This window comes from Sciurus vulgaris, assembly GCF_902686455.1.
Source record: "Sciurus vulgaris genome assembly, chromosome: 3".
Classification (NCBI taxonomy): domain Eukaryota; kingdom Metazoa; phylum Chordata; class Mammalia; order Rodentia; family Sciuridae; genus Sciurus; species Sciurus vulgaris.
Window position 1 is genome coordinate 169,973,187 of NC_136463.1, and position 21,831 is coordinate 169,995,017.

Genomic DNA, 21,831 nt, shown 5'->3' on the forward strand with positions numbered 1-21,831 from the left:
CCTCATACCCAAACCAGGAAAGGACACATCAAGGAAAGAAAATTTTAGACCAATATCCTTGATGAACATCAATGCAAAGATCCTTAACAAAATATTGGCAAACCATATCCAAAAACATATTAAGAAAATCGTGCACCACGATCAAGTGGGGTTCATTCCTGGAATGCAAGGATGGTTTAACATCCATAAATCAATAAATGTAATCCATCATGTCAATAGACTTAAGGATAAGAATCATATGGTTATTTCAATTGACGCAGAGAAAGCATTCGACAAAATACAACACCCCTTCATGCTCAAAACACTAGAAAAAATAGGGATAGTAGGAACATACCTGAACATTGTAAAGGCTCTTTATGCTAAGCTCATGGCCAACATCATTCTTAATGGAGAAAAACTGAAACCATTCCCTTTAAAAACAGGAACAAGACAGGGATGTCCTCTTTCACCACTTCTATTCAGCATTGTCCTCGAAACTCTAGCCAGAGCAATTAGACAGACTAAAGAAATTAAAGGGATATGAATAAGAAAAGAGGAACTTAAGCTGTCACTATTTGCTGATGACATGATTCTATATTTAGAGGATCCAAAAAACTCCTCCAGAAAACTTCTAGACCTCATCAATGAATTCAGCAAAATAGCAGGCCATAAAATCAACATGCATAAATCTAAAGCATTTTTATATGCAAGCGATGAAGCATCTGAAAGGGAAATGAGGAAAACAACTCCATTTGCAATAGCTTCAAAAAAATAAAATACTTGGGAATCAATCTAACCAAAGAGGTAAAAGATCTCTACAATAAAAACTTCAAAACATTAAAGAAAGAAATTGAGGAAGACCTTAGACGATGGAAAGATCTCCCATGTTCTTGGATAGGCAGAATTAATATTGTCAAAATGGCCATACTACCAAAAGTGCTATACAGATTCAATGCAATTCCAATTAAAATCCCAATGATGTACCTCACAGAAATAGAGCAAGCAATCATGAAATTCATCTGGAAGAATAAGAAACCCAGAATAGCTAAAGCAATCCTTAGCAGGAAGAATGAAACAGGGAGTATTGCAATACCAGAACTTCAACTATACTGCAAAGCAATAGTAACAAAAATGGCATGGTATTGGCACCAAAATAGACAGGTAGATCAATGGTACAGAATAGAGGACATGGACACAAATCCAAATAAATATAATTTTCTCATACTAGACAAAGGGGCCAAAAATATACAATGGAGAAAAGATAGCCTCTTCAACAAATGGTGCTGGGAAAACTGGAAATCCATATGCAACAGAATGACACTAAACCCCTATCTCTCTCCCTGTGCAAAAATCAACTCACAACGGATCAAGGACCTTGAAATCAGACCAGAGACCCTGCATCTTATAGAAGAAAAAGTAGGTCCAAATCTTCAACTTGTTGGCTCAGGATCAGACTTCCTTAACAGGGCTCCCATAGCACAAGAAATAAATAAAAGCAAGAATCAATAACTGGGATAGATTCAAACTAGAAAGCTTTCTCTCAGCAAAGGAAACTATCAGCAATGCAAAGAGAGAGCCTACAGAGTGGGAGAAAATCTTTGCCTCTCATACTTCAGATAGAGCACTAATTTCCAGAATATATAAAGAACTAAAAAAAAAAAATCTACATGAAGACTACAAATAACCCAATCAACAAATGGGCTAAGGATATGAACAGACACTTCACAGAAGAAGATCTACAAGCAATCAACAAACATATGGAAAAATGTTCACCATCTTTAGTAATAAGAGAAATGCAAATCAAAACTACACTAAGATTCCATCTCACCCCAATTAGAATGGCGATTATCAAGAATACAAGCAACAATAGGTGTTGGAGAGGATGTGGGGAGAAAGGTACACTCATACACTGCTGGTGGGGCTGCAAATTAGTGCAGCCACTCTGGAAAGCAGTGTGGAGATTCCTTAGAAAACTTGGAATGGACCCACCATTTGATTCAGCTATCCCACTCCTTGGCCTATACCCGAAGGACTTAAAATCAGCATACTACAGAGATACAGCCACATCAATGTTCACAGCTATTCAATTCACAATAGCCAGATTGTGGAACCAACCTAGATGTCCCTCAATTGATGAATGGATAAAGAAACTGTGTTCGAGTGCTGACTACATAGCCCGTCTCTTAGGGTGCTTGACTCTCATGCTGGAGGCCCCGGTTCGAGTCCCCAGCCCTCTGGGATTGTGGAAATAGCAAATAAAGAAACCCAGCTCTCCCTCCTCTCATTTTACCACTTGTGTAATCATAAATTTACATAGAGTAAAAAAAAAAAAAAAAAGAAACTGTGGCATATATATATATATACAATGGAATATTACTCAGCTATAAAGAATGATAAAACTATGGCATTTGCAGGCAAATGGATGAAATTGGAGAATATCATGCTGTGAGATAAACCAATCTCAAAAAAAACAAAGGACGAATGATCTCGCTGATAAGTGGATGATGACACATAATGGGGGGTGGGAGGGGGGCAAGAATGGAGAAAAGAGGGACTATATAGAGGGAAAAGAGGGGTGGGAGGGGTGGGGGGAAGGAAAAAATAACAGAATGAATCAAACATCATTACCCTATGTAAATGTATGATTATGCAAATGGTATGCTGTTACTCCATGTACAAACAGAAACAACATATATCCCATTTGTTTACAATAAAAATAAATTAAAAAATAAAAATAAAAAGACAAAAAAAAAAAATTCACTTCAGGCCTGCCTCATGCGGACTGTACCAATGGCCAACCTCTGTGTTGGCCTCTTAGCACTACGGCTGCTGAGCCAAAGACATCTTCAACTTGGCTAGATGTTGTCAAATTGCTCCCCAAAGGAGTTGTACCAATGTATACTCCCCCAATATGTAGGGTTTCTCTTCCCTCCTTATATGAGAAATAAACTATACATTACTTATGGACTTGTATATGTAGCGAAAGTATAAAAGCATTCATTAGAAAGACAAATACCAAATGCCAGGTGATGGTTATATTTTCAGAATTCAGAAAGGAGGCAGAGAAGGGAATATAATTGCAGAAAATTCAACAGAATTTCATTTTTTAAAGAACTTGAGTCAAGTTTAACTATAAAGCATTAATCTTGTTGGTGGCTATAAAGATATTGGTTCTATTAATTACAAGTTTAAATAAACAAGAAAATGGGAGGATTGATTGAAAAATCTGTATAAAATGCCTTTGGCATTCTAGGTCACCAAGCAATCATTGATCATGCCCTTTCCTACCCCACCCATTCCACCCACACCCTTCCTCCACCTTCACCACTAGAGATTTATTTTCTACAGACTGTAGCCTGATAGAAGGCAGTTAGGGTGGGGTGAGGGGAAGGCAGAAGGCTGATAACAGGAATAAGTAGAAGTTGGCTGGGACTCAAAGCATTGTCTCTTGTTCAGTACTCTGGGAACAGTCATGGCTGAGTTTATGAGCCCCAAACAGTTTTCTGGAAAGAATTCCCAATACTGCCATTTGATGTCTGGTACATTTTGTGAACCTTAGAAAAAAAAAAAAAAAAAAAAAAAAAGCCTGTGAATCCAGCACTTTTTAAAACATAGTATGCTACTATTCATAGATTTCCTAATGAAGTAAAAGACATACAACTATAAGTAATAGCATAGCCATCACTGCATGGGAGATCTGAATGCTTTCCAGAACATTACTATAATACTGAACAGCATGAAACTTAATAATCCAACAAAACCAGATGGATGTTATATTACACAATAAATATTTTAAAAGTCATGAATGTGAAAAAAATAAAGTTTACATTTTTATATCATTTGCTTTTTAAACAAGATTTTTTTTGGCAAGTACTGGGGATTGAACCCAGGGCCGTGTGATGAAGCCAGGACCCTGGGTATGCAAGGCAAGTGCTCTTCCACTGAGCTTTCCAGCCCTGCTTTTACATTCTTTAGTTAGTCTTGTAAAGATCTTTCTTGTAAAAATATTTTTTTTTCTTTTTGACAAAACAAGAAAATTGAGAAATAAAATATTTAAGGAATTTGTTTTTCAATGCTGGGGATCAAACTCAGGGTCTTGTGCATAGTAGGTAAGCATGCTACCACTGAGCTACAGTCCCAGACCCAAACAAAAGGAAAAAAAAAAATTTTGTACTGGGGACAAAACCCAGGGGTGCCCTTTTTATATTTTACTTAGAGATTTAGAGACAGGGCCTCACTAAGTTGCTTAGGGCCTCACTAAGTTGCAGAGACTGGCTTTGAACTTTCAATCCATTTGCCTCAGCTTCCTGAGTCACTGGGATTGCAGGCAAGTGTCACCATGCCCAGCCCAAACAAATTTTAAATATAATCTAATGAAGTACAAAAACTAAAATGGAAAGTTTTTTTTTTACTAAACACAATGTAATGAGTCAGGCTTGGTGGAGCATTCTGGTAATCCAGTTACTTGGGAGACTAAGGATTATTTCAAATTGAAGTCCAGCCCTGGCAATTAGCAAGACCCTGTCTAAAATAAAATTTTCAAAAGAGTCAGGGTGTAGCTCAATGGTAGAGTGCTGGCCTAACATGCAAGGTCTTGGGTTCAACCCCAAATACTTTCTCAAAAAACATGCATCAAAGGAATATTACTCAGTCATAAAGAAGAATGAAATTATGGCATTAGCCAGTAACTGGATGGGACTAGAGACTATCACGCTAAGTGAAATAAGTCAATCCCCCCAAACCAAAGGCTGAATGCTCTCTCTGGTATGCAGATGCTAACTCACAAAAAGCAGGGTGTAGGTAGGGGAATAGAAGTTCACTGGATTAGACAAAGGGGAATGAAGGGAAGGGAGGGGGATGGAAATAGGAAAAATCACTTTCCCTATGTTCTTATGTGAACAACATGACCAATGTAACTCCACATCATGTACAACCACAAGAATGGGCAGTTACACTTCATGTATGTATGATATGTCAACATACATTCTACTGTCATGTGTAACTAAAAGAACAATTTCAAAAAATTAAATGTGCATTGGAAACACCAGGTGATCCTGTTCAAGTGCAGATTATAAATATGTAGGTTAGGAATAGGGATGTAGCTGAGTGGTAGAACATGTGTTTAGCATGCAAGAGGCCCTGGGATCAATCCCCAGAAATGAAAATAAATATTACATCTGTAGGTTAAGGGTGTCTGAGATTCTGCTTTTCCAATAGGCTCCCAGATGACAGATCTTTTTGAGATGCAAGGTGCTGATCAACTAATCTTGCCATGCAGAGTCTCCACTCAGCTTTTTAGGGTCTCATCCTGATATGTGAACAGACAACTAAGGTAGCCACACTTTTGAAGCTGGCCATTAACATGAAAGAGAGAGACCCATGTAAATTAGCACAAAGAAGACCCAAAGAAGCAGAGATAAAGCAGAGAGCAGAAGAAAAGAAAACTAAAAACAAATTCACTATAATATCCTCAGAAAGATAGAAGATACTCCTGCCCACAAAATTAAAATAGTATGGGAAGGTGACAGTCAGTGGGGAAAAAAGAAAGATCTTGGAAGTTAAAAATAAGAACATCAAAGCTGGGCATGGTGGCGCACTCCTGTGATCCCAGCGGCTCAGGAGGCTGAGGCAGGAGGATCACAAGTTTAAAGCCAGACTCAGTAGCTAAGGCCATAAGCAATTTAGCAAGACCCTGTCTGAAAGTAAAAAATAAAAAAAATTTAAAAAGGGCTGGAGATGTAACTCAGTGATAAAGTCCCTGGGTTTATTCCCTGGTACCAAAAAAATAAAAATAATATAAGAACCCTAGGCTAGGGGTGTAGATCAGTGGTATAGCATGTGCTTAACATGCACGTCCCTGAGTTCAATCCCCAGCACCACAAAAATAAATAAATAAATAAATAAATAAATAAGAAAATTAAAATTTAAAATGGTTGAAGATAATGGGAAAACAAACAAAAAACAAGCAACAAATGGGTTTATAATTTCAATTTTGCAAAATGAAAGAATTGTTGAGTTCTTGTTGGTTGAATAACAATGCAATTAACTCTACAGAACGTGTGTATTTAAAAATCATATTTACCTCCTCCATTCTTGCACCTACAAAAAAATATATATTTTACCACAGTTAAAAGTAAAATCCGTGGTGCACATCTGTAATGCCAGTGACTCTGGAGGCTGAGGCAGAAGAATCCCAAGTTGAGACCAGTCTCAGTAACTTAGCGAGGCCCTACATCTTACTAAGACACTGTCTCAAAGTAAAAGAAAAAAGGACTGAGGCATGCAGCATAGTGGTAAAGCACCCCCTGGATTAAATATCAGTACTCAAGAAAAGTAAAGACTATCCAGGCACAGCGGCACACCCCTATAATCCCACCAGTTCAGGAGGCTGAGGCAGGAGGATTGCAAGTTTGAAGACAGCCTTACACTTGAAGCTAATTTAGCAAGGCCCTAAGCAACTTAGGGAGACCTTATCTCAAAATTTAAAAATTTTTAAAGGGCTGGGATGTGGCTTGATGGTTAAGTACCCCATGTTCAATACCCACTACCAAAAATTAAAAATTAAAAAAAAAAAACAGCCAAGCACAGTTGTATTATTCAAGGGACTTAGGAGGCTGTGGTGGTAGGAGGGTTCAAGACCAGCTTGGGCAATTTAGCAAGACTCTGTCTCAAAAATAAAAAGGGCTGGGGATGTACCTCAGTGGTAAAGTACTCCTGGGTTCACTCCCAGCATGCAAAAGTAAAATAACATAAGATGTAAAAACCAAACCAAAAAAATCAAATTAATGGAAAATAGAAAATTAAAGGATCACCAGAAGTAGTGGGGCACACCTGTAATCCCAGCAGCTCAGGAGGCTGAGGTAGGAGGATTGCAAGTTTGAGGACAGCCTCAGCAACTTAGCAAGGGCCTCAGAAACTTAGCAAGATCCTGTCTCAAAGTAAAAAATAAAAAAGGGCTGGGGATATAGCTTAGTGGTAAAGCACCCTTGGGTTACACTCCCAGTACCATTAAAAAAAAAAGAATATTAAAGGATTAACCCAGAAAGCCTAACTTCCAAATGATAGGTGTTACTGAAAGATAAAAAGGGGGGGAGTCATTAATGAAGTAATAAATAAATTTTCTTCTAAAACTCAAAGACCAGCTTCATTTTGCATGACTGCTCAGTAAATAAATATAAGAATGTGTTACAGCAAGGCATATCATTATAAAACTTTCAACCAATACGTTAAAGAGAAAATCCTAATACTTTCAAAGATGTCAGGAGATATAACATACAAAGGATCAAGAATACGAATAGGAATTTAACTTTTGTAATACAACCCTGGAGATTGAAGAAAACGGAGTGATATCTTCCAAAGGATGAGGGAAATTCCCTTCAAACATGAATATCCAGCACAATTACAAATCAAGTGTCAGAATATAATTAAGACATTTACAAATATGCAAAGATTCTAACATGTCCCTTATGTCCCTTTCTTAGGTAGTTCCTTGAGGAGGTGCTTAAGCGAAACAAGGCAATAAACTAAGAAAGAGGAAGAGATGGGATCCAGGAAATGAGCCACACCAGCAGATAACAGCATAAAGGAAAATTCCAGAATGACAATAGTACAGAAAGTCTAGAGAACCCCAGCCCTTATTCCTAGGCTTTGTGATAGAATCTTAGAGCACCTGTGTGGGTGGGGAGGTATTACCATTATTTATACAAATTATATTAGTGCAAAAGACATAAATGGTGGCATATAATTTGAGGGTGGGGATCTGCAATGTCCTGAAAATTATCCATGGTCTCTAAGTAAAGAAGTGTGTTTTCCTTGGGGGAGGGGAGGGAGGAGAGAGAGAGAGGGCCCATTGCTTTTCTTCCAATTCTTTTTGGTGACTTGACTTCCATCTCTGAAAAACAAATGTTAGTGTCAAATTATATAGTTAAGGTATTGTTTCATTCCAAACAGTTGTCTATGGAATGGGATGGGAGGGAATGCTTGCTTGGTGAAGTAATATATATGAAAAGTCTATGGCTATGTTTTGTCCATTAAACTGTATGCCAGTGACTAAAGTGAGTTTTGCAAAAGAGAAAAAGAGTTTACTCACCAGGTACAGAAACAGGCAAGCAAACCTCAAATCCACCTAAGGATAGGGCTTGTGAAACTGATCAGATAAAAAAGTATGGGGAAATGTGATTGTAGGTGAGGAAAAATTAATCTGTGGTCATGGCACAGGTAATCAAATTTCATGGCTATTCATAGGATAAATGTTCAGAAAATATTGGCATTAGGATGCTCTGAGGTTGGATTTTGGTCCCTTGACATCAAAAGGTCACCCATTGGACATTTGCGCAGGCTCAAGTAAAGAGGTCTGTGGCTTCAACCCGTTTTAGCAACCTCCAAGTTCCGGAAAAATAACCCGGGCAACTGTAACTATCAAAATCCATTTGTCAGAGATGTTATCTATAACAAAGCCAGCTGGAGTCTAATAGTATATTTCTTACCTCTAAAATTGGTGATGTTTAAAGTCAACAAAAAGCAAATACTAAAAGGAAACAAGTTAGATTTGACAAGCACTGCTCTGTTTCAGTGTCCAATGTCAACGCTTAATTTTTTATTGATAGAAACCGAAGAAAAGTATGCCTTGCCATAATCCTTAAGGAAGTCTGTCTTTACATCAAGCTTGATTCAGTTGAGAAGTAACAAGAACTAAAAACAGGTTGCACCTTAGGGGGGCGGAAATTAACTTTAAAAAAAAAATCCACTTGATGATAGAACTAGATTTTTTTTGTTCATTTTATGTATGCCCCCAACTAAGCAGAAAATAAATCATTCTCTGCATGCAGAAGGGCTCAACTTAGTTTGTTATATTCTCCCAGCACAAGGGAAAATACAAAACAAGGTACGCAGGCAGAAGGCGATGAGTTCAGATTCTGCAGGCATGAGTGGAAGAGGATGTCCCTAGCAGAGGTAGTGGATGGTGAGAGAATATCACGTTTCAGAGCACTGGAGGCAGCACCCCAGGCACAGAAATGGAGGCATGACAGGAATCCAGAAAGGCTCATCTATCTAGGCAGCCTACTAACCTAGACGACTCTAGTTCCTTTCCTTCATTGCCCTTTGAGAAGATGCAGTTGCATAATTGTGAAATTTATTGTTTCAGACTCCAAACTTTAGGAGGGCAGGTCCTCGTTTATTCATTCCCACTGTATCACCAACACAGAGCAGGAGCCCACTAAACTTGTGTTGGTGAAATGAATGCGTGATGGTGCCTCTGGAGAGCCATTAGTCTGGAATGAGGAAGGGGTATCCACAACAGAGTAGAAGCAAAGAATCCTAACGGGAGATAAGAGCCTCTGAAATGACAGGAAAGGTGGAGTTGGGCCTCTGGGACAAGCGGGAGGGAGCAGCGTAACAGTGAGGCAATCTCCGGGGAACGCCAGCTTGGTAGAGAACGTACTTCTTAACACTTGGAGAGGCCGGGCTGTGGGAAAGGAGAGGCGGGGCAGTAGTAGCATCACGCATGCGCAAGCGCGACCTTTCCGCACACACCCCTTGCGCGCCTGCGTGCGCGTGCAGGAGCCGGGGCGGAAATGGCGCCGCGGGGCCGCGCATTCGGGCGGCGAGCGGAAGTGGGTGTGAGAGCGGAAGTGGCCGGCTAGAGCCCGGGGCTGGGCGGGGACCGGGCTTGTCGGTGAGGCTGCAGCGGTGGCGGCGGCGGCTCGGCAGGCGGGTTCAGGCTTCGGGGGCCAGGTCGGTCGGGTGGGTGCGTGCGTCCACAGGCAGTGCCTGCGCGGGCCAGCTCGCGCGTCTTCCCCCTCTCCCCACCCCGGTCCCTCTCCCCTTCTCCTTAGCCTCCTACCCCACCCAGCCCCCCTCCTCACGGGGCAGCAGGGCCGCTCCCTCCGTCCTTCCCTCTCTTGCCCACCCTCACCCGCCCTTGTTTCTCCTTCCCCTGCCCGGGGCAGCCGCCGCCATGATCCTGCTGGAGGTGAACAACCGCATCATCGAGGAGACGCTCGCGCTCAAGTTCGAGAACGCGGCTGCCGGGTGAGCGCGCGCCCGGGGCCGGGGGTGGCGGGGGAGGCAGAGTTGACCCCAGTAGATTCCCGGTGTGGTCCATCCCCCAAGACCTGGAGGAGAGATGCGGATCCCGGCAGGGCAGAGGCTGCACCGGTGGGGTGGACGTGGGAGGCAGTTGGGCGCGGTGGGGTGAGGGGCAGAGGTGCGTGGGGAGAGCCTCAGAGCAGGGATGCGGAAGCAGCGAGTGGCCTGAAGGAGCGTGCGTGCCAAAGGGCAGCAGACCTGTGGGACGTTAGGACAGCTGGGGCCGGAACTCTGGCCGGAGGAGCACACTGCCTCTGGGGCGAGAAGGAAACCACTTCCTTCTATGTTCCCGGTTATTGTTGCGAACCCGGAGAGCGCCTGTTAAGGATTGGGTTGGAAGTAGTTTCAGGAATTCCCAGGACTGGAGGTGGGCAGAAGGTTCAGGCCCAGATCACCACCGGCCTTCTTGTTCCCCACCCCCACGTTCTCCAGAAGGAGCTGGAGGGGAAAAGACTGAAAGCAGACCCAGTCTTGGAGCCAGGAAAAAAGCAATCTTCCTAGCTTAGCTTCTCTTCCCCGATCCGTACCGTGAGAGACACTAGCCATTTTTTGAAATATATTTCTCAAGCAAAGTTAATAGTTCCTTATTTATCTCTCTTCTGTGATTCTAACGCTCTTTCTCCACCCCCTTGCTTTTATCTGGTTTTCTTTTAAATTCTAATACAAACCCCTGCTCTGTGATTTGTTATGTAGTAATCCTGGCCCAGTTACACGCTTCAGCCCCTAGAATCTATGAAGTTCATAGATAATCTTGGGACATATTCCAAGGCAACCTTCTCTGTCAAACACAAAGACGAACCTCCTCTTCCCCCAAAGCTGCTTTGCTTTCTTAATATAATATTTAAAACATGAGGTAAAGAGTTGTTTTAGCTTCTAAGTTTTGGCGGTCTGTCACTAGTTCCTTTGCCTCATATCCCCATCTGTGAGGATGGGGATTCACATTTTGGTTTCACGTTAGAAAATAAATGCGAACTGTTTCTGGTGAACTGAGAACTAGAAATAGGAAAGTAAGTGCTTAGAGATTCACTGAAGGGAGAAGTTTGGTAGAGGGGAAATTCTACATGGTCATAAATGAACTTGCGGCTTGCAGGCATTTTTAAAAGGTACTAACCCACCACTTAAATTGAACATATTGTGGGTCCTGTCTATTTTATAAGGTCACAGATTTTATCTATAAAACAAAGCACTACTTTCCTTGAATTAATGCATGCTTTGGGCAGTACTGTTTCCTGCCAAGGGTTGCAGTTATTTATATTTTAGTTTGATTTCTTGTCTTCAGCCTCTCTTACCAGTTCCTTCGCATTTTAAATATTCAAGTGAATCAACCTAGGTTCTCTTTGAGTGATTGCTATGTACTTTTTTGAGCAGTGTCACATAGGAGGAAGCTGGATTAACTTCTGCATTCTCAAGTCCAGACTAGCAAAGAATGAGGTCTGGGTGGTTATAAGTTGATCTATGAGATAAATGGCAATATTTTCAAGTAGAGTCACGCCTTTTAAGGGTAGTTTTACATTTATTTGTATATTAATAATTTGTAATTCCACAGTATGGCATATTATTCAGAACTTTATTTAGCTCTTTTTCCTTTAGGAAACTTCTTAAAGAGAGCAGCTCAGCATTTCAGAGGCATTAAAGTAGGCTGTCAAGTCTGGAAGTCAGAAATTAGAATTTCGAGGACTTTTATATACAAAGATAAACATTGTAGTAGTGTTGAATATCAGTTGGGTAGTAGTAAGTTTTGTCTTTTATTCTGGCCCATCTCCCCTTTGAGACTTGACTTTGAATAAATCATTCTGAAAATTATTTTGAAAATCTTTGAAAAGGACCATTATATCATGATACAGGTAGGACTTTTTTTTTTTTTTTAATAAGATAAGTATTTATTTATTTATATGTGGTGCTGAGGCTCGAAGCCAGGGCCTCACACATGCCAGGCAGGCGCTCTACCACGGAGCCACAACCACAGCCCCAGGACTTTACTTTGATTACAGAGGTCACCCCTAGCAGAAACTAGCTTCCAAGCAAGTGTGAGTTTCTGAACATACCAGAAAATGAGGCAGCAGTGAAGTAGTGCAGTGTTTATTAAGGTGCATTCGTACCAGAACTTCCAGCAAGGATGACTAATATGAGTATCGTAAACATTTATGGGATACTATCAGTACCTAGCACCAGGCAGCAATAGAAAAAAAGGCGCCTTTCGGAGAAAGCCTGTTAGCAAAGTTAGGAGAGCCAAGGGATGAACTGTGTTGGGGTGGAGATGGGAGAAGGAAGTTAAAGAAGGGGAATTGCTTGAAGGAGAAACCCTGGAGATTTGAAGGGATTTGCCAGTGTGGCAACCTACTGGGAGAGGCCATCTCCACCCTGTATTTTGTAGTGTGAGAATAAACCAATTGGGGAAATTATGTATCAGCATAGCCTTCTCCAGAGTACATCTTCCAGTTCTACAGTGTTCCAATACAATAGTCATTCTCTACTTGTGACTGGTTAAATTTTTTTTTTTCTAAGTAAAATTGAGTTCCTCAGTCACATTAGCCACATTTCTAGTTGCCTTATGTGGATAATAAGCTGCTGTATTTGGACAGTGTGGGTATAGAACGTTTCCATTATTACAGAAAGTTCTATTGAATGGCACCGATCCAACTACTGAAAGTGAAAGCTTTGTTTATTTACTTTTTCAGGACTACTGGGGTTGAACCCAGGGCCTTGTGCATACTGGGCAGACACTCTACTACTGAGCTCCCCAGCCTTTATAAGATGGTCTTGAAAGTTGTTTTGTGGTGTATACTTCAGAATGCCATTGCACTAGTTTTCCTTTTGAGGTTAATTTTTTAATGATGGCTCTTGGATTATTTTGCTGGTTCTTCTTGCCTTGACCTTCCACTAAAAGTTTTAATTTTCTTTAGGGTAAAGCATTTCTGTCTTATACACTATATGTGTCCTCACAAAGGAATGATTATTAGTAAATTGTCTTTCTGGCAGCCTGCAAACTAACAGAATGTGACTGTTTAAGAGCTATACCCAACACTGCAAATAACATCATACACAGGTCTTACCAAACAGCATTGCCTTTTCATTTAGAAATTCTTACCTAGACCCCCAATTAAAGCAGAAGTAATCTGGCAAATTAATTAAATTCTTTTATTGCTGTGTACACACCAAGAACCTTTTCAGCCTCAGAAATAAGACCTGTCAAGTTAGCTGCAGTCTGGAGTTCAGAACCAAGGAAATGCTGTCAGATGCGAATTGCTGTTGATTTTAAGTGCCTGCTGGCTCCTTGCCACACAGCCTGTGCATATTGTGGGGCTGTGGTTCTATGAGGAGGAGTGAAGCTTGGTAGAGGTAGTGCCAGTTGGGGTGGGCGAGGACTGTGGGAGGAGAAATTTGAGAAGGGAATAAATTAAATCTTGCTGATGCCTTGTTCTCAGTCCCAGATATGCTGCATATGTCCACAGAGAGTCAGACTTGTTTGAAGCGAATCAGAATTAGGACATTGTTTAAGCATTTAGAAGAAGCAGGATGTAGTTGGTCTCTTTACAGGACATTATCGTTAACGCACTGCTGCCTATTCTCTGGCCTCCTTGAGACCATATTGAGTATGAAGCCCCAGAGCTACACTCAACCAAACTGATGTCTATAAGACTGGGACTGAAAAGTGGTCTTTGTTTCCCCAGCATCCTTAATGTGTATATAGTCAGTAAAGTGTTTTCTTGAAGGAATAAATTAAGCCAAATAGAATGGTTATTGATTTTTTAAAAGATTATCACTCTTCTGACAGTTTTTAAATCTCTTTGTTCTCCATATTTTGAGATATGGCTCAGCAAAGAGGAGGACTACCCCTTATCTAATGTGTACTTCATAGACTTTCCTCAGAAAGAATGATGAGAGCCTTATTAAGGATTTAAGAGAATAACCAGGAGGAACTGAACTCGATATTTCCTCTAATTCAGGACATAGAAGGGATACCTCGAAGAAGGACACAAATGCTCCAGGGGGCAGTTGGATCCTGGGATGCATTCAGGAGTGAAAACTCCAGAGTCCTTAATGGAAAAAAAGGATTAGTTAATACAGTTGCCAGGAGTTCTTTGATGACTGACCCATGGACATTTTTTCCTAAGGAATTTTAAGAATAACTCATTAAAAAAGAAAGAAAGAATAATTTGCTCAACACTTTAGCACACACCTGTAATCCCAGCTAATTGGGAAACTAAGATAGGAAGATGGCACGTTGGAGACCAGCCTGGGCAACATAACAAGATCCTGTCTCTTCAGAGAAAAAAAAAAAAGGACTGGAAATGTAGCTCAAAGGTAGAGTACCTCTGGGTTCAATCCCCAGTACCAAGAAAAGAAAAAAGCTCTTGAAATCCCTCTGAATAAATTGAGCATATTTTAATGTCTTGGGCTGTCCAGTTAGTAACCCTAAGGATCATCCAGCTGGCTTATTCTAGGATCCCAGGCATTATGACAGTCTGGCACAAATAGGAATCTTATTTCTTCCTATAACACTGCTAACCAACTCCTGATTCTGAGTGCTACCACAGTCCTAAAACTTCTCCCAACCACAACTTCACAATCTGCTGGTCTCTGACTCTAACGAGAAGAAAAATTAATTTATTGATAATTTTCTGTGAGCCAGGCATCATGTTAATGTGCTCTAACACAATTTTTATTAAATTTCAAAATGTACCAATGTGACAAGATAGTAGATCCATTTAGAATTGATAAAACTAGGGGTCTTATGGATTGGGAGCATTTAGACATTGAGTAACTACTGTGTATTAAGGACTCTTGTGCTTCTGTCATTGTTATTCCTGATCTTCTTTATCATATGACGCAGACAGAACATAGTTTGGGTAGGCAGTCTGGCCTAAAGATCCTGCCATTGGCTACTCTAAAGACTGTAGGGATCATTATCTCAGTATATCTGTAATTTAGTCATGAGAGAAACTGGTTGGGAAACTTCAATGTATATACCTCATCTCAGTTAGGGATCTTCGTGACATCCCTGTGAGGTAGGTGTTTTATCCTCATTTGATAAAAGAGGAACTTGAGGCTTAACCACATTTGAGTATCATTGCCTGTGACCGGTCACATAGTAGTAAGTGACAGAACTTGGAACCATCAACTCTGAATGTCTTAATTTTTTCTGTAATTAAACTTATCCCCTATATCTGAAACTTTAGCAAATGGTAGAGCAGTAAATATTTTATCTTTTTGGCCTGTTAAATGGTATGCTTCCCTTGGAGACCAGTTGTATCTACTCTTCTCTGCCATGATTTTTTTTTTTTTTTTTTTTGTACCAGGGATTGAGCCCAGGGGCGCTTAACCACTGAGCCACATCCCCAGCCCATTTTTTATTTTATTTAGATACAGGTTTTCACTAAGTTGCTCAGGGCCTTGCTAAATTGCTGAGTCTAACTTTGAACTTGAAATCCTCCTATCTCAGCCTCCTGAGCTGCTGGGATTATGGGCATGTGCCACTGTGCCCGACCTGTTCCATGATTTTAAACCACAAAAGTATAATAATAAACACCTGGTTGTGGGTCTGAGAAACCATCCTGTTAATGGTGTGTTCCACACTCAGCAATCTCCATGTTGGAACATGGAGTTTCCAGACCTCTAACTCCCAGATGACTTCTGAAGTCTTTGACCTAATGCTGCCCTTGGCAGCCTTTCCCTTCAAACCTTTTGTGCAGCCGTGAATAGTAAACTAAAATATTAATGGCAGTGACTTAACAGATATTCCTAAGTCATACAGCAGAACCACTTAGGTTCAATCTTAGCAACTCTCCTCAGAGGGATATGTGCTCAAGGGTGCATTATGCCTAGAGGGAAAAAGAAAAACAACTTTGGAGTCAGAATGCTTATAGCTTTGAACCCTAAGATTCTTTATTTTTAGTTGATTTTTCTCATAATAAGAGGGAGAGTAAGAAATTTAGCCCTTTCTTGACTGAGGAAAAGCCAAAAGGTTAAAGGGTGGGAGACGGGGTGAGTCACCACGTACCAAGTGATGCAATGTTGGCTTCTATAAACTCTGACTCTTCAGCACTGCCAGCCTTCCCCAGGAAAAATGCTTCCTCTCGTTGGGCATTATCTTAATATTTCATTCAAATGGGCCATAGATTAATGTTGCCGTTTCTTTGTTGTTTCCTGGCTACAGTTTCAAAGTGAAAGATCAGAAGCAATTTACATTTTCATCTAACTCTTTTCTCACATTCCAAACCCAGTGCCTCTCCATACGTTCACTTGATGCCTCTGTAGAGATAGACACCTAGCATGCATCCCCTGTCCCATATGTATGACTTTGGAACCTCCTCCTTTATTTTTTTCTTTAGATACTGAACATAGGAGCCAGGACCTTGCATGTAAGGCAAGCAATCTACTACTCAGGTACATCCCAGCCCTTTTTACTTTTGTTTTGAGGCAGTGTCTCACAGAGTTATTAAGGCTGGCCTCAAACTTGGCGATCCTGAGTAGCTGGGATTACAGTGTGTCGTTGTACTTGGCTGGGGTGAAACTTTGTATTATGATTCATATAGGTTGATTTTTTTTTTTCACCAACAGGATTAACATGCTAAATAGAAGCCAATTTTTTTTGAAGATGTTGTTTAGCCTCTGCATCAGCTTTTTAATAATCATATACCATGTTATCTAGTCCATTATTTTCCAGTAACCCTAGAGGGCAACTCAGTCTTGGTTTCTTTCATAAGTGAGAGAACAGAGAGAATATAAAAGATATGTACTTGATTGAGAGGTCTTGAGCAAGTTGGGCTAAAATAAATGTGGAAATGCATACATCTTGTTTACTGGGTTATAAAACAAAGCAGGATCACTCGAGTTATGGGAAGTTCGCTGCTAATGCAGTAACGTCTTCATTGATTTTTTACTATTGGCTTTGAAGAGGAGAAAATTAATTTTTCACTGGGGGGTGGTAATTAACCATTATTGTTAATAGATATGTTGTGCTTCCTAGGTATTAACAGAATTTATCAGATAGAAGTGCATGTGCCTGGCTAAGCCAGGAATCATAGAAAAAGTAACAGGTAGTCAGTTGTCTTGCCTCCAGTTTTTTCCGGTCTGACCTCTTGTTTTATCTGTAGCAGTTCTATGAGTTTAGTAGGATCATTTATATTCTCCCATTTTATAGACAAGAAAATGAGAAAACAAGGGTATGTGAATGTTAATTTGTTCCAAAACATGAGCATGATGAAGAAGCTAAAAAAGTATTGACTATTCTCAGTGATTTCAGTGTTATTTTGTGCTACACTTCCTATGTAAGCACAGAGCTGGGATTGCAAAACAAAACTAAGGTAGAACCAGAGAGGAATTCATAAAGGAGAGTATTAAGTACTTGGATGATGTGAGGAAGCAGGTAGAATATGTGGAAGACTTGCAGGTGGTCTTTGAAAGAGAATAGAACTTGCTGTTTTGTTTTATGGCCCAAAACCATCCTTTCACTTTAAGCAAATTAAATCATTCTACATTATACGTAGCCATTTTCCTGTTGAATTTGTTGCCCCCATCACCACTGTTGGGGAGCCATTGACCAAAAGGTGGTGTTTCATAGTTCACATATACATGTTTCCAGGGGATTCAGAATTGAAAGTAAGCACTGGTCATGGCAAGGGATTAAACAACAGGTAAAAAACAAAACTAACTGTCCTTCCTTTTTTTTTTTTTTTTTTTTAATTTTTCTACTTTAAGCAAGTCTAAACATTCAGGTACACATGAATTTTGTTCTGTGTATAATAGTAAGCCTGAGGTTTTATACAGAATGGTTGAATTGTAAGTAAAGTACAGAAGCCTGTGCAAGTCCCCTTGAAGGCAGCAGCAGTATAGTTAACTAAAGGCCTTTTTGTTTTGTTTTACAGAAATAAACCAGAAGCAGTAGAAGTAACATTTGCAGGTAAGTGTCTTTCAACCTTAGTAAGAAAGGGTACAATAGAAAATAAAATTGTTCCTAAAATAAACTTTGATATCTTGGATCCTGTTCCTTGATTGTCAAGTCTTTTTAAGTTTTTTGTTTGCTGTTTGTTTTTTATTGGGGGAGCAGGGGAGAACTAGAGATTTAATCCAGGAGTGCTTTACATTGAACTAAGTCCTCAGCCCTTTTTATTTTTGAGACAGGGCCTTACTAAGTTGTGAGGGCCTTCCTAAATTGCTGATGCTGGTCTTAAATTTGTGATCCTCCTATCTCAGCCTCCAGAGTCGCTGGGATTACAGGTGTACACCACCAGGCTCAGCTGAGGTCTTTGTTTTAGATGACCACTTCATGAATTCATTGATGACTGACTTCAGAGTTTGGTAAACTATGTAAGATTACTTGCTATTGCCTTAGAAGTTTGGGTTCATTTTGTTATACAAAGTAAGTTCTTTTTACTTTGGAAATACCACAGTATTCTCTTCTTCTTCTAACCATCATCTTAGTTTGCCAGGTATAGAGTTGTGGGGAGACAAGAGCATGCTAGAGCCCTGTTCAAGTCAGAGAGAGAACTGCTTTCTGTTACCTGTAAAGAATTGCATGTTGATACAACTCTCTTGCTCTTTGAACTTTAAGGACTTTTATTATCACTCTCCATAAAGTACAAGTGCTTGTCTAGATGATCTTGAAAGATTTCTACAGCTCTGAAGTGCCATGTGTGACTTGGAAGGCAGGCACTGTCCTTGTCCCCTTCTTCTAACTAGCAATGCCAGATCTCTCTCTGATTCTCTTTCCAACCCTCTGTGCGATGGCACTCAGCACCTAGCTCCAGAATTACACAAACTGAATCAGTTCACTGTAATGCAGGAAGACAGAATCCAAAATGGGCAGAGGCCTGTAGATTAGAAGAGGTTTAAATGATAACCATATGCAGTAGGTATATCTTGGGTAAGACACGATTTTTACAGAATTTTTGAGATAATTAACTGTATATTTAATAATATTAAGTTGTTTTTAAAAATTAGGCCTGCCACTGAGCTACATCCTCAGCCTTTTTTTATTTTTTATTTTGAGACAGGGTCTCGCTAAGTTGCTGAGGCTGACCTCAAACTTGCAATCCTCCTGCCTCAGCCTCCAGACTCACTGAGATTATAGGTGTGCAACACCATTCCCAGCTTGTAGTTGTTTTTATCTCCTAAAGATATGTTCTGAAGTATATATAGGTCAAATGGCATGATGTCTCGAATTCACTTCAAAATAAATCATTGGGGAGGAGTCTAAATGAAACAAGATAGACCACATGTTGATAATTGTGGAAGCTGCTTGGTGGGGGTGAGAGTTCATTATTACACTGCTCTTTCTACTTTCACACATTTAAAATGCATCACAAGCCAGATGTGGTGGCATACTCCTATATCTCAGCGACTTAAGAGGCTGAGGCTAAGAGGATCCCAGTTCAAGGCTGGCCTCCTCAATTTAACAATACCCTAAGCAACTTAGACCCTGACTCAAGATAAAAAAACAAAAAGGGCTGAGGATGTAACTCAGTGGTAAAGCACCCAGGGCTCAATCCCCAGTACCAAAAAAAAAAAAAAAAAAAAAAAAAAGCATCACAATAGAAGTGTTTGGGGTGTGTGTGTGTGTTTAAAGTTCCTTTAGCCCTAAGCTGTGGTTAGAGTAAGAATAGCTTTGACACTGAGCAAATCTGTGCTGTTGTTTCTGCTGACTTCCCACAGTATTCATTTTATTAGTCTGCTTATCAGAGGTCTTCCTTGTGGCCTGCTCTGAGGTAGGTGCTTAGATTATTTCCTATTCTTGGGGTAAGAAATCTTACTTGCTTTCCTCACAGATTTTGATGGGGTCCTCTACCATATTTCAAATCCTAATGGAGACAAAACAAAAGTGATGGTCAGTATTTCTTTGAAATTCTACAAGGAACTTCAGGCACATGGTGCTGATGAGGTAAGAGTTCCACATCATTTTCCTTAGGACTTTTGTTTCTTGTTTATGTTTTGTTGGTAGCTTGCCACTCTTAGAAGATCCATGGCCCTAAATCACCCCTACGGGCACAGCCATTCCACACAGCTTGCCCACCTAACCAGGGGCTCTTAACTCCATTTCCTGTTATGATGTAAAGAAATATGTTTCCTAGGAAAGGTTTTGGCTCTTTATTTGCTTGCTTTTTATATTGGAGAAATAAAGATGTTCTTTAACCAAAGCTTAATTACTTTATCTTAAAGGGATTTGCCTTTTTCCAAATAACGTAGACTATCAGGATTTTATAAAACAAAACAGCTTAGTTCTCCAAAAACAGAGCAAAGAGTACTTTGTTGACTAGTACAAAAGTAGCTACCAGAGGAATGAGACAGATTCTATTTTTATCATGTTTTCAAGGCATATGTAACTATGGCTTAAATTTTATGATCTTAGTTTCTTATTCTACAAGTTTAGGCACAAAATTGCCTTTTTAAGTTATTCTTTAGAACTGACTCTTTAAATTTAATCTTATCTTCCTTATAACTATCGTAGGGGAAATAAGAACTATCCAAACCTTGTGAAACTCTTGATGACCGTGCGTGATCCACAGCCATCTTGCAGTAGCTAAAGTAGCAGGTTTGGTTCCGGTTGAACTGTAGTTGTTCTGGGGAGAGCCATTTATGGAAGAAAGAAAATGCTGTTACACCAGTGTGCACACATTGTGGTTGGGTCTCAAAGCAGGAAGTATGACTCAGTTCCTGAATCAGTTTTCAAACAACTTAGTTTTAACAAACTAGACTCCCCTTAATCTGTTGAGTGAAGATACAGCCATTTGTTTCCTTTCTGAAAAGGATAGTAGCTTTTGGATAATTTTAAAATTAAATAATGCAAATGTCTTTGTAAAGGAGTATGGTCAAAAACTTGATAAATTTTTTGGTATAGACAATCACTTCTCTTAGTTATTCACTTGCAGTTGATTTGCCCAGTTCCAGGAAAGAAGGAACGTTTATAGAATTTGGATTCAGAGTACTTTAGGAGGAAGACCTAGTCTTGTAAAGTTGATAGCTAACTCTTTTCACCAAAGAGCACAAGGGAATAAGACAACTACTTGAAAGAAGTGTTAAGCATTTGAACAGAAACTAAAAAGTCATTTAATCATTTTTCCCTAGACAACCCTTTCTAAAAAGCTAGGTGCAGTAATAATCCTGGAAGGGAAAGCAACATTGAAGTAGTTGTTTTGTTTTGTTTTGTTTTGCACATGCTATCAAGCACCTTCTTCCAAGCTTCTTCCCCACCTTTCTGAACTAGATTTCTTAAATCTTCTTTCCATTCCCTGCTTTGCTTACAATGGAACTACAGAACACATTGCTATTCTTGTCCCTACCAGAAAGGTCAAAGAGCCAGCCCCACCCACTCAAGTGGGTGGAGTAAGTAATATTCAGTGTTGGAACAGAGTGCACAGTAAATGGCTCCCTGGGTTGGTTGAATAGTGACCAGCCTGTGATAACCACAGGAAGCTTGTTACTTTGTCAAGGCCCTTTTTAAAGGCTTTTTAAACCTCCTCTGCTGCTAATGTGGGAACTTTAACAGCAGTGAATGACAGGTTGCCTCCACCCATCTCCACCCATCTCCTGGTGTCAGGTGGAGAGAAGTGGCACAAATTTAAATGTGAATCACAGTGAAAAATGCAAATGAAGTAAGAGGGAATGACTGGTAATGCCAAGGAGAGGATGCAGAGGAGTTGAACAGTGTATAAACTTGGCCCTAAGTACTGTATAGATGTCAGTTTTAACTTAGTAAGCTTGGAGTTAAACTGAATTGAAGGGGCTGTGGTTTCTCACACATCTAATTTCCCCTTCCTCCAAGTA

The 21,831-nt window shown here is 40.1% G+C and overlaps 1 protein-coding gene across 3 annotated transcripts in view; it reads left to right on the forward strand.

The window, feature by feature from the left end:
- The first annotated feature begins 9,567 nt into the window (after positions 1-9,567).
- ARPC2 (actin related protein 2/3 complex subunit 2) overlaps positions 9,568-21,831 on the forward strand; it is a 30,320-nt gene continuing 18,056 nt past the window's right edge. For 2 of the 3 annotated variants that reach the window (XM_079133011.1, XM_079133013.1), the window contains exons 1-4: positions 9,568-9,714; positions 9,930-10,011; positions 17,937-17,971; positions 19,836-19,948. In XM_079133011.1, the coding sequence (XP_078989137.1) occupies positions 9,938-10,011; positions 17,937-17,971; positions 19,836-19,948 (222 nt within the window). In that variant the 5' untranslated portion in view covers positions 9,568-9,714; positions 9,930-9,937. The remainder of the gene's footprint in view (positions 9,715-9,929; positions 10,012-17,936; positions 17,972-19,835; positions 19,949-21,831) is intronic. The other variant, XM_079133012.1, reaches the window with a different exon arrangement.